We start from the raw sequence: 14,147 nt of genomic DNA on the forward strand, positions 1-14,147 counted from the left end.
TAAATGATTGATAGGAAAGAAGAAGAAAACCACACCAGAGTACCCGCCAACCCCGTCACTTACTGTGTCCTCAGAGGGAAAAAGCCTGTGGTGTACAGAAGCATGGGCACCACACCAGCCTGTAGGGTCGGGGGCTGCTGGGGGCATGCATAACCCTCGGCCGGCTCTGAGGAGGGGGAAAGAAGAGACGAGAGAACTCATAATCAGAATTGGCTTAGGTTTTTTTTTAGTAAAAGTTTTACAGCATTCGTAACAGGATACACAATCAGTTGGCTTAGTTTTTTTTAGTAAGAGTTTTACAGCACTTGCAACACCTTACACAGTTGGCCTAGTTTTTTTTAGTAAGAGTTTTACAGCACTTGCAACACCATACACAATCAGTTGGCTTAGTTTTTTAGTAAGAGTTTTACAGCACTTGCAAAACCATACACAATCAGTTGGCTTAGTTTTTTTAGTAAGAGTTTTACAGCACTGGCAACACAATTCACAATCAGGTCATACGAATCACTTTCCTAGAATTACAAAGTTCTATCTACTCAGCACCTAGTTTTGAGAAATTTGACATTGGAAATTTTGAGTTTCATAATATGTCAAGCTTTTTAGAATGCGATTCTTTGAATATCTGGATAACAACTCCGAATAATCTTCCCATTTTGATAGAGTTGATGGAACATTTTAGTTTTTGACCTCACTGTCTTATGAACTCAAATCGGCCAAAAATGTCCAACTCATGTAAAGAGCCTTTCTCAATGACACAAAATTAGGCCCCTGATGGGGTTCCAACCCATGACCCGTAAGTTACAAGCCCGACAGCCTAACCCCCTGACCACAGACATCACATAAATTTTCTGCAAAAATTCCACTTGACACATATCCAGTCCAGCAAAGTGCCTAAGCCAAAGAGATGAAAGCATAAGTAGCCGAGTTCTGTCCGTTTTCCTAATTTGACAACTTCAGCTATGCTCAACCAACTAACTATGAGGACATGAAGTGAACCCTTTAGAAAAAATAGGCACAGTCGGGTAAGAATAAAAATAAATCAAATACGCCGTGCACTGACAAATGTGTTAAACACATCCTTAATTCCGGTTAAACGATAAAGAAAAATGAACTCTCTCATCACCATATATTGGTCAGCAGGTCAGTACAGCAGAACTAAAAATGCAGCCAGCTGATGGCTTCCCAGAACTGAATTATTTCAGTGTTTTTCAGAGGTTCAGGGGGTGCAGCAAAGAAGTTGCTTTTGCTTTTGATCTAAGCGATGTATTTCAATGCAAGTTTACATAAAAAGACCAAGGATGTCAAAATCTAAACTTAGAGGGGAATGTTCTTGTTTCTAAACCTGCACTAAATGCGGATGGTCAGGCCGGTAAAATCCTGTATGGCTCTACAGCAGGAAAGCCGGTAAAAGACGGTATGACAACATCATGGGAAGGCCAGTTTAGGCCAGTATGGCTCAAAAAGGGTTAAAGAAATATCAGGCGGAGGGAGAATGGCAATCTACTCAAGCTATCCGTGATTTCAAGTTTCCAGTGTTCGCATTATCTGTGCCCTCCTGAAAAACTGTGCCAGAAAATTATGTGGTTTTTTTCACTCGAGGAAAAGTCAGCAGAAATTCCTCTCTCTTCGTTGCTGCTAATTCATCAGCTACATCTCTTCAAAACCTGTGTCATTTATAAATCATTTACTCCAAGACAACCAAAACCTCTGCCCTGACTCACTTGTTCTGAAGATCATCTGAAAACCCGGAGATCCAGTCTTTTGATTAAAATGATAAGTCAGACTCATTTTTCCGGAGTACTGCAGGGTCTTGGCATACGTCTGACCACACCAAACGAACACATCTGAAAGAAAACAACGTGCAAAATCAATAAATTAAACACTTCTTTCTCTTCTAACATTACGCATTTCTGAAAAAATGGTATGAGTTTAACGCCCCTATCAACACTATTAGGTTATTTAAGAGGTGGGACCTCCTAATTTAACGTCCGTCTCCGATAGGACCGCGCATTTCTGAGATGAAAACATGCATTTACATTGAAAACACAAATATAACAAGTCTGTGGACATAATTTTGTCCGCAGCAAAGTATGTGGTTAGATAATGCGTGTCAGCCAAACTGCAAACTGCATGTAAAACGCTGGCGTGATAACATACTCAGGCTTGCCTACTTTTGAGATACTGAATTCTGGAATTTTTATTGCTCCTGAGCGCCACGACACACACTTCTGAGATAGGCTACAAAAAAACAACAACACCCATACCACAAAAACAGCTCAAACAAACCAGTGGAGATACAGAGAGAGAGAGAGAGAGAGATGAGAATGTAACAGTACAGCTACTACACATATTCCTTCGCCCTCAGCATTTCTATGCCTTTTCTAAGAAAAAATAATCTTTTTTTGGGGGGGGGGGTGGGAGACATAGCGCGACAATGGCAATTCTGGAATTTCCTGAAAAATTCAGGAAGGTTGGCAAGCCTGCATACTCCCTTCCAAGCAAAAATCATGTCCCCTTCCATTATGGAGCTTGTTTGTTTTAGTGGAGGTTTTAGGCACTCGCAACTACATAAGGTCATATGAGCGCCAAGGGGTGGATGTCAACAGAGAAGTCTTTACAGGGAATCAGACTTACTCTGCTCATCTCTCTAGCTTCAACAGCACAAGGTCTGCTTCAACTATCAAGGCACCCCGGAAATAGCGGGTCACAAGAGTGTGACAAACATACAAAAGAAGTAGATGAAAAATGATGATAGTATGGATTAGGAAAGAAAAAGCAGCAGTTCCCTATTGTAGTTCAGGCACAGTTATGAGCATGACATTGTTGAATCAGCCCATTTACAATTTTACTGTGCATAAGAACGAGAAATGTCCTCCATTTGGGAATGGCCTAAAGACACTTCAGTCAGTGGCACTGCCCCGGGGGATGAAGAAAAATAGAAGTACATCAACATTATATTAATGAAAAAGACAGACAGAAAAAAATAAGGAGAAAGAAAGTTAGTGGGACCTACTAGAAGTGTCTTCCAACCATCCCTGATCATTTTGAGCAAGGACGTTCATTACAAAAAAAAACCAACAATAATTCAACCACACATCTAGAAAAGAATGACATGAAACAAATCCAAAATAAATTTTGAGTTTTGGAGTAAGAAACGGAACACTTTAATTTCATTACGCTACGTAAACGCTATATTAGCTTGATCCAAATAAAACAATAACCAAAGCAGTACAAAAAATCTTGTTGTTATCGATCCAGGTACAAAAAGATCTTCAAAGAAGTGGAAAAACCTATACATATCTATTCCTGAACTTCACATTTTACAGACAAATTTAAAACAAGAAACATTGTGTTAAAGGCATTTGTGAGACATCGTGGTCAAATCAGGTCAAAATAATTAAATTCAAGGAAAAGGCATTTTTCCACTAGTTTGGCAATTTTTATTGAATTTTGGGGGGGGCTAAACACCTTCTTCTATGTTCATACGAAAGACATTTCCTTGTGAATTTTACTGAAAAACTTTGTTTAAAAGCACAAAATATGTAATTTTCCGTTTTCAAGGACTCTCAATTAAGCTATTGAAGTTATATATCAGAATTTGGGGGCCATTTTCTCATTAATCTAACCACTGGAACCAGGCAACCCCACTTTCTTTAATCGCAAATATTTCAACTTCTATTCAAGCTAGATGGATACTTTCTTCATTGAAAGCAAGGCAAATGAATTTATAAGCTTTCAGATGGTACCAATAACTCCACATGCCCAAAAATTGACCAGCGCCTGATTCCACCATGTCGTGACACATTTTTTTTGTCTTAACATTTTGCAGTCACACAGCCAGCAGCAGTACAAAATATCCCATCTGGTCACCCAGCCAGGAGAGCGACTGCAACAGATTTCTCGGGCCTGGCGCCAGGGGACCGGAACGGATATAATTTTCACAGTCGCATTATTGCGCCAAGTGACCGCAAAGTGATAATTGGTTTCCATCAACTGACATTCGAACATTTTACCTTCTCTGCCTTCAATGGAAAACTCAATCCTTTCACTCTCCACGGTACATCTCTCGGAGCCACCGAGGTGAAAGAACTCCACCTCAACCTCTGTGACGCTTTTCCCATCATCCTCAATTGTGACTCGACAGTACGAGGAACCTGGACTGACGCTGTGAACACAGAGGAAAGGTTAGAAGTTGCGAGCGCCGTAAAACCTTACCAAAACAAAAACAATAACAAAGGTTAGAAATCAGACGGCCACAACGAATCAACTGTCTTATTATTTTGCTTTTTAAAATTTATGCTTTAGACATTTTTGTGCTTTTTACTTTGAAATTTGTCTCTAGCAGAGAAAGAAAGGTTTCATTCCCATTAATTCTTTATTCATTCGGATCTTCATGCAGAGACAACTGGTTGTCCTCAATTTATCGAGAATTTGACCACTAGCATTGATCTGCAAGATTCTGCTCCTTTCCAGAACATGTTTTGCCTTAGTTTTATAAATATAAAAACAGGGGACGGCTCTTTTTCTCCAACTTCTAATTTGCAGTGTGTTGATACAGTCTTTCAAACCAAATCAAATAATTAAAACACGATAGTCATCTTAACTCTTGTTTGTGGCAAGTTGCTCCCAGTGGCTCTATCATGGTCAGAGCCGCTGTGCTGTTTTAGTAAGGATTTGCCGCGCTTGCAACTGCATAAGGTCATATGAGCGCCAAGGGGTGGATGTTAACAGAAAAATCCAAACGGGGAATCAGACTTAGACTGCTCACCTCTCTAGTCTCAACAGCACAAAGTCTGCTTCGACTATCAAGGCACCCGGAAATAGTAGTTCACAAGAGAGTGACAAACATACAAAAGAAGTAGAGGGAAAATGATGACAGTAAGGATGAGGAAAGAAAAAGCAGCAGTTCCCCCTATGTTGTTCCGGCGCAGTATATGACATTGCTAAATCAGCCCATTCACAATTCTACTGCGCATAAGATCAGGTTAATATCCCCCCTTTGGGACAGGCCGAAAGACACTTCAGTCAGTAACACTGTCCTGATGGGGTGGCCGCTGTGATGATGAGCCGCTGGAGATAAAGGGTTAAAAAACAGTCACATCTTACAACCAGTGTAGGAAGCAGCATAGCTCTTGAAACTGAGCTTCTTACAATATAAATTAAAACAATGCAGAGAACTATGTAAAAGGTACACAAAACATCGAAAAGGTAGGACTTACGTATGTACCATGACACCTACAAGACGATATTCAAGGGCATCATTTAATATAGTGAAGTGTTGTAAAATTAGAGCTTTGTATTCAAGGAACTCTCTGAATCCCCTCCGTTAAAAAAAAAAAAGATGTTAACTGCCCAAAAACTTTGATCCGCAAAAAAAGAAAAGAGGACAACTTTGACATATCAGAGAATTCTGGAACTCTGTTATGGTAGGCCTTTTTGTGGGGGGGGGGGGGAAGTGGTTTGCGGCACTCACAAATGCATAAGGTCATATGAGCATGCGGGAATATTCAACATTTTCAGCTAGTAGGAAGTAGGAAATTTTGAATTTTTCCCTGGGTGGCAGCCGAAGCATGGTATGCCTAAAAGTTTTCCTTCCACTGCATAAAGCATTACTATTCATTTTTTCAAAAACTGATGACAAAGTACTTTTCAAATAAATAGAAAGTTCTTTATATATATATATATATATATATATATATATATATAAATATATATATATATATAACATGAGATCCACACCTACCGCAGCGTGCGAAATCCTTGCAAATGTTGAACCCCTGGGAATCCGCAGAGATTTATATATATAGCAGTTTTGGAGCTACATGAAAGAACTAAAAGAATGTGGCCCAACCACCCAAACAGGAAATTAGTAGAAACATGGAAACCAAAGAAACGAATTCAACAAAAGTCAATCATGCATCACATCACAGAACTAATGGAGAGTCACCATCTGCCACAAAACAGAAAATAAACCAAAAGAGTCAACCAAAACATCCCTCCCCACCTTTCTTTAAAAAAGCCAATCATTACAACATCTCTCAAAGACAATAGCACAAAATCTTCAGACCCAGTGACGCTGATGCTTGCATCACATCAAACAATCGACAGCTATTCAGACGACTGGATACACGTCTATACGGACGGCTCAGCATTCAAAGGCACAACCAAAGCCGGATATGGAATACTAATACATGACCCAGATGGAAGTTCTAATGAGATCTCTGCAGCCTGTGGAGAGAAATGCAGCAACTACGATGCAGAAATGATGGCAATTGAAACAGCACTGTACCTTCTCCGCACAGTTTTTGACACTCATCCTGGAAAAGCACAGAGTATTGTGATTTTCACTGACTCACTATCAGTATTACAAGCCATAGAAAATGACCATCATCTAAACCAAGATTTGACCCATATACTGTTTGGATCCCATCATCTGAAAACATCCTGTGGCATCAACCTAGTAATGCAGTGGGTCCCCGGACACTCAGACATACCTGGAAATGACAGTGCAGACACACTTGCCAAACGGGGATCTAGACAGGATCAACCCAACACTCCAACTTCATACAACACTGCAAAACAAATCATCAAAAGCAACAACAAACAAGATTGGATGAACAGATGGGCCCTGGGAAAGACAAGCAGAGCAGTTTTCAAACATATGACCACAACAAAAAGGAATGACAATATCAACCGCCTTCAGAGAAAGAAACAGACCACGATCTTCCGCCTACGAACAGAACATATACAGCTCAACTTCCACCTGAACAGAATAAACCCGGAACTTCCCCCAATGTGTCCCTTGTGTAACTATGCATATGAGACTGTGGAGCATCACCTGTTCCACTGCACAGCCCTAAATGACATCCAGGCTACCCTTCTCCCTCCGAGACCTAACATTGACAACACACTCTATGGAACATTACATCAACTGCAGCAAACCTGCACTTATCACTACATGGCATTGGACAGAAGGGCGAGAGCCCAGCTGTTGCTGGATCGATAACAACAACAACAACATATATATATATATATGTAATGTCTCACGACGCACTGGAATCAGGTGCTCATACATTTTTGGGCACATGTGGAGTTATTGGTTTCATCTTAAAGCTTGGTCATGAGTCCTGCTTCCGATGAAAAATATATCTTTCAATCTAGAATGTAAAATTCTAGATATTTGCGATAGAAGAAAGTAAGGTTTCAGAGTCAAAATAAGGGAGAAAATGACCGCCAAAGATTGATTACTTCCATAGCTTTACGAGTCCTTCGAAACAGAAAATTAATTTTTTTTGGTGTCATTAATCAACATTTTTCAGTCATGTACACAGCGAAATGTGTTTTTTAATGGACATAAAAGGTGTTAAGCAAAAAAAAAAAACCCCAAAAATCCACTAAATAAATTGCCAAACTAAGAGAAAAATGATGTTTTCTTTGATTTCACCATTTTGACAAGCGTTTGGTTTCACTACGACGCTTCCCATGCTGTATTTTCTTCCCAACACAAAGCCCGTTTTCACTGTCGTATTCAAAAGATCCTTCCTTTGGACCTGGACCCTAAAAGCTATACATAGTGCAGTTCCCTTACACTGCCAGATTTTCTTCGACTTAACCCTTAACCAGGTGCTCAATTTAAAAAAGTAGCTAGCTAAAAAAAAGTAGGGGAAAAAAGGGGGGACAGGGTTTTATTTTCATCCGGTTTACTGCTGTTTTCAGATAATTAACCATTTTTTTCTATTTAAGTGAGCTCTAGTGCATCGAGGAGCAGTAGTGATAAATAAAAAGAAACGCACACCAAACAAAATATTACAGTAACCACCCTTTATACTCTTGAAAACCTCACCTTACGCCTATTGGGAGAGTTATATCTGGACGTCTGAGGATATAACGTTCCTCGTCACTAGACAATACCACAGTATCATTCCACTCTGACCCACAGTAGGACGCCAGCACACCAGGGCCTGTGGACAAAGACAGAGAGAGAGAGAGAGATATTGAGAGAGATATTGAGAGAGATATTGAGAGAGAGAGAGAAAGAGAAAGAGAGAGAGAGAGGAGAGAGAGAGAGAGAGAGAGAGAGAGAGAGAGATTGAGAGAGAGAAAAATATTGAGACAGAGAGAGAGAAAGACAGAGAGAGAGAGACAGACAGAGAGAGAGAGAGAGACAGAGAGACAGAGAGACAGAGACAGAGACAGAGACAGAGACAAAGAGACAGAGACAGAGAGACAGAGAGACAAGAGAGAGAGACAGAGAAACAGACAATTTCAATTTTTGTAAGAATTTTACAGCACTTGCAACACAAAAAGATCATATACATATAAGTCCTGAAGATAGTAGATATTACAAGATAGTAATATAAGCACAAAAAGGGAGGCGAGAACGGGACAATATATATTTGATAAGAAAGAAGGAGCGAACCACACCACACCAGAGGACCTGTCAACCACCCACAGAAAAAACAGCAGAGAGGTTATAAATGTACAGCAGCCTCAGAGAACAAGTAACTTCTCTGGTTTCAACCTCTTTTAAGCTAAAGACAAACAAAACTGACACACTAGCAATCATTTTGTTTAGTTTGATTCAAGAGAAGCACACACCAACGCAACATCAGCTGGGTTTTTTTTCTTGTTTTTTTTTTAGTAGAGGTTTTTTACGGCACTCGCAACTGCATAAGGTCATATGAGCGCCAGAAGATTAGAGGTGTTACAAGAGAGTTGCAAACATAAAAAAGAAGAAGGGTAGATAAGGACGATAGATGTTTGATAGGAAAGAAAAAGCAAACCACACCAGAGCACCCATCAACCACCCACCAACATCAGTGTGTAATGAGAAAGCAAGATATATACATACAGACAGAAAAAAAGCAGGAAGGAAAAGAAGTAGGAACTAGCAATGATATGAACAAAAATGTACAGATGTCTACCCTGAAGAAATACTCAAAAGTATGTAAATTAGAATGTATTTACAGTGTGTTGTTTTTTTACCCATACTAAAACTGAAATACATAATAAATAATAAAACACTCTCCCACACTTTTACCCCCAACCTTCCTTCCAAATACAGAAAAAAAGAAAGAAAATCCTCGAAATCACTCATTTCTCTAGGACAAACCCTCAAGAAAATTAAAGTCCCAGCCATTTTTCTGTAAAATAAAAAGAAAAAGTTAATAAAGTAGTCTCCGCCTAAGATCCCACCGCTTACGATCCCGGTTCGCTTAAGATCCCGCTGTTTTAAGAAAACAGAATTTTTACTATACAAAAGTCACCCCTAAGATCCTGCTCTGATTCACTCTGAAGGTCTACATTCGGCTAAGATCCCGCATTTCAGATCATAATTTGCGGAACAAAAAGTTGAGATCAATAAACTGTCCGTCGTGTCAAAGATCAGCCACTATCGTGAATGTGATCACGTACACGTTGTAAAACTGGATGAAGCGATACAATGTTTGCCTCCGACAGGATCACACCGGGGTGTGAGCTGACCGACGCGTTTGTATTCCCCACGCATCACACTCACACCTGAGCTCTCCCCCTAAACATACATCACTCGCTGGGTGGGTAGGGCCTACATGTTCTTTCCAGGTGGGATCACATCGAACCGTGAACTCTTCCCTGACCATTGCAGTAGGCGTTGATTGCAGCAGTTGTCTCTACGCCCGAATTTGCCAGACAGACTGAATTTTAATTGGAGTGTTCACGACGTAATGGTGTGTAACAACAAAGGCGTTTGGGGAGGGCGACTCGGTCAGAGATGGAAAGCTATAAATTTTCGACAGGTACAGGGGAGGGGCAACTGAATAAGCGTAGATCTTGAGACTCAGGATAATAAGTGAAAATGGCACGCCTCATGGCACTATGCACTGTGAAAGGCCATCAAGGTTAACCACTCTTTGCTCGCCATATGTCATAAACCCACCAAGGGGTCACGTCAGTTCATTTTAAGGTGGAGGGAGACCATTTTACTGATTGTAAAAGCCTTAACATGGGTCCCCATAGATTCTTCCCTGGGGTCATCGGTTAAGATCCCAGTTCGCCTAAGATCCCGCATTTCTTTGCTCCAGAGCACCGGGATCTTAGGCGGAGACTACTGTAATTTATATATATATTATTATATATATAAATATATGTATATATATATTATACTTTCCTAAAACCTAAGGTCTAAGGTAAAACAAAAAAGCAAGAACTGTTTTCTCCGACAGCTATAATAACTTAGAACAAATGCCAGAGACTACTGAGGTTCTGCCAACAGCCATCATAGCCTATAAGTGAAAAATCAAAGAAAGACAATTATTATAACAATTTAAAGAAACATAAGATATTGAATGAAGACTTTCACACATATATATATGTTATTATATATATATAACATATATATATACAATATAACATATATATGTATATGTGTGTCATAGAAGAAAAATGAGAAACTCCAGTTTGTTTTATTACCCACTCTGAAAAACAGGAGCAAAGTTACTCCTTTTTCTTACAGCCACTATGATTTGTGACTTGTCTGTATTGTAGCCTTACCAGAAATTGAGGAAACGGTCATCACCAGAAAAGACAAGAAGGCAAACTTCCCACCAACGGAGGCTTCAAATGGGTTCGCCATTATTGCAAGTTCTTTCTTATCCCTCCCGCACTTTGGGAATATCTATAGTTGCCTCTTCCTGAAATAAAATGATAAAATTTTAAACATAGTTAATGTGATTTTAAAAATACACCAAAAAAAGCCTTAACGAGCAGCAGAAATATAATTAAAAATAACAGTGACAAATGAATAATAACAAATAACCGCGCACAACAAAAGTGAGGTACCTTTATTCTCCTCATAGAATGACAAAACCTCAAGTTCCCTCTGTGCCTGTGTCTTCACAAACGTGGTAAAGACGCACAACACAAGAAGAGGAAGGCCATGACTTACATTAATAAGTTTAAAAAAAAAAAAAAACCCAGTGTGGTATGGTATGAGAAAGAACTGCAAATTTTAATATGCGGAAGGACTTCCGTAACGAGCGACCACCCCAACAAACATATAATATTATAAAGAAGAGACCTCTAACCTTAACCCAAACCCAAGGACTTTCGTAACGAGCGACCACCCCAACAAACATAATATTATAAAGAAGAGACCTCGAACCCTAACCCAAACCCAGCACTCCTGTAGGACAATTGCGGTCCCATTTATTGTCTGATTACCAGATTGGCTGTTCCAACAGTTTGGTTGCCTCAATTTTATAAATTTTTCGTTTTTGTTTCTTGTGTTTTTTTGTTGTTGTTTTTTTTTGGGGGGAGGACTTTCGTTTGCACCCGCCACTTAAGTACAAGTTATCATGAACAAATGGAGAGCGTCCATTAAGTTTTTATTTCTAGACTAGTATTAATTTGCCTAGCTTACTGAAACCTTCCGCCTTCACTTCCACAATGGCCGTCATGAAAACAAATGGGACTGTTATTTTACAGGAGTGCCCCAAACCCTAACCTACCCCTACCACTCTATTCTACTCTCACGCTACTCTGTCTCATAGATATTTTAATTAATAACGAGGCCTTTTAATAAGAAAGTGGCTATTCTCACCCGCCCGGAAGTTCTCGCAAGATCAACTCCTCCCCTCTTCTCTCTCTCTCTGTCTCTTTCTGTATACTGTCTATCGGTGTGGACGATCATATTGACCAAAACAAAGTTAAAAAATGATGTTAAAACACAAAAGTAAATTAATTTGGTTGTCTACAAAGATGCTACGGCTATTTAACTTTTCGAATCGAGCCGAACTACGCGGGCCACCATTTTGTTTTGCCCGGAAATTCTCGCGCTACTCCTCTCTCTCTTTCTCTCTCTCTCTCCACTGCCCACAGACAAAAATGTACGCTTTTACTTTTAGTAGGCTACAGTTGTAATGGAACGTTTGTTCACGGCACAGAATTCTACAATTTTTCTGTTATCACAGTGTAGAATTCTGTGGTTTAGGGTGAACGCAAAATTTGGTGAACGCGCACCGGGTGAGAATAGCCACAAGACTCACCTGCACTATTCAGTCTATTCTCACTCCGGGTGAGAATAGAGGTGGCCTTTAATAATGTTATGACATTAAATTTAAATCTTTTTTTTTAATTCAGGAGCAGCCGAAACAGTTTTTAAAATTATAGGCAGAGGTTTCAGGCTAGGGCCTTGTTTCCTAGATTTACATAATTAAATCTCGCAGGCAGGTCACACCGACTGAATTTAATCTTCCAGATGCCAGATCATACAGACCTAAATCCATAATCCATGGACCATGGATGAGGATGGCATGACTACACCTACTTTGAGGAGGAAGGAGAAAAAACATAGTGGAGCTGCCTACCTTCGAACTAACAAGGTGGGGGTTAAAACAGTTTTAAATTAACCAAAACAGCAGGCATTTTAAAAAAGATCTTGGTCCTTGGCTGGAGCCTGGAGCGATGATGAGCAGCTGATTCTCAGGATTCTAGGCTAGACTCTAGTCTAGATCTAGATTAAGTAGGGCTATCTACACACTAAGCAGTCTGAACACACACTGCTACGTTACAGTTCAACATACGGCCAAGATTTGCTTTGGCTAAGGGCTAAAGAAAGCAACCCAAAAAAAAACCCAAACACAACCAGGACACCCACTCCTGAGGCTGAGTCACGACACAACACTGAACAGTCACAGAGTGAGTTCAGAACCGGCCGGGCCGATGATAATGATAGGCCTAGCAAACCACCAGACTGCAAGGCCAGAACGAACACCAGCGAATCAATAAATCTGCAGGTACTTTCGTGGAATAGTTCCCATAAAGTAAAGCCGTTACTTGAATTACTAATCAAATTAAAAGTCAAAATTAACTATGAAACCAGACCTTCACGGGGCTGAACTCATTGCTTGCCCAGTGTCCACTAAAATTTCCGCGCCGTATTTTTAGATTTTACATGCTAGCCTAACCTTGACCCTTGACCCGAACCGATTCGCGATTGTGTTTTTCAGGAAATAATCGTTTCAGATACTCGAGTAGTCTTACGACTCCCTATGATACGAATACTCGACTTTTTGTTCTCATAATATATAAAATAATTATCATTATTATGTAGACCTGCCGGTAGAGCTATCGTAGGCATATTAATGATTGCCAATGGCTCATTATTCAGGTTCTTTCTGGTTCAGTTTTACTACAAAGCAGAACTCTATTCTCAAAACCGATTTTATCGGCGCTTTTGACTCGTAAACATGCTAGGGCCTTATAGCTATAATTATGAAGGCCTGTATCTATTGTTAAACATTTTCTTCCTTGTTGTAATATAATTGTATGCCTTATATTTTGTTCTTGTTATCGAAATTAGTGATCCAGGCTATTGCCCACTGGTTTCTACAAGCACAAATTTCTGAAGGCAAATCTGAAAAGAATTCTGGAGAAAATATATTGCTAGTCTTTTATGACATATCATCTTAAACTTAGAGTGTCACATCTGACTAAGACATTGGCGATCATGATTCTCCATTCACTTCTCTGATCGGATGCCCTTTTTTCAAAAAAGAAAAAATAAAGAAAACAAAAATACCCCCCCCCCCCAACCACCAACAACACCATCAGGCCTATCCCTGTGTTTCCGACACACATTTGTTCTTCATCATCATCTGCCTCTTTCACAGTGGCATTGGGAAACCAAGCTATAGGCTGCCAAAAAGGGACATCTCCATCACCTGCCTCTATTCTGTGCAATCTTTTCTCCCTCCAGCCCAGCTAGTGCCACAAGGCCTATGCCTGATATAATCTTCCTTCAGATCTCGTCACGGGAGGATCTCGGCTTTCCTCTCTTTCGCCTCCCCTGGGGATACGATCTTCGGTTTTGCCTTGTTACATGGTTTAGATTTGTTTTGATAGGTGTTTTATGGTGCTCGCAACTGCATCAGGTCATTTGAGAGCACGGGACACATTGAACATTTTCAGTTTGGAGGAAATTTGTGAGGCAGCGTGGTGGAATCAGGCCCTCGTCAAAATAGTCAAAATAATCAAAATGAAGAAACTTGCATTTTTCCGAAGGTTTGTGAATTTTTATAGAATTTTTGTTTTTTGGCTCAACACCTTTCAAGCCCATTAAAGAACTCATTTCGAGGTGAATTTTTCTGAAAAAACGTTGATTAAAGGCA

General features: G+C 39.9%; 1 protein-coding gene across 1 annotated transcript in view; it reads right to left on the reverse strand.

Moving 5' to 3' along the window:
- The window catches only part of LOC101853304, a gene marked incomplete in the record, with an annotated part of 54,513 nt that extends 41,798 nt beyond the window's left edge, over positions 1-12,715 (reverse strand). Inside the window, 6 exon segments of the mRNA XM_035968968.1 lie at positions 64-166; positions 1,722-1,844; positions 4,014-4,165; positions 7,844-7,961; positions 10,531-10,670; positions 12,345-12,715. Of these exon segments, the coding sequence (XP_035824861.1) occupies positions 64-166; positions 1,722-1,844; positions 4,014-4,165; positions 7,844-7,961; positions 10,531-10,612 (578 nt within the window).
- Between the last annotated feature and the right edge of the window lie 1,432 nt (positions 12,716-14,147).

Source organism: Aplysia californica, unplaced genomic scaffold (genome assembly GCF_000002075.1).
Source record: "Aplysia californica isolate F4 #8 unplaced genomic scaffold, AplCal3.0 scaffold00101, whole genome shotgun sequence".
NCBI classification, from domain to species: Eukaryota; Metazoa; Mollusca; class Gastropoda; order Aplysiida; family Aplysiidae; genus Aplysia; species Aplysia californica.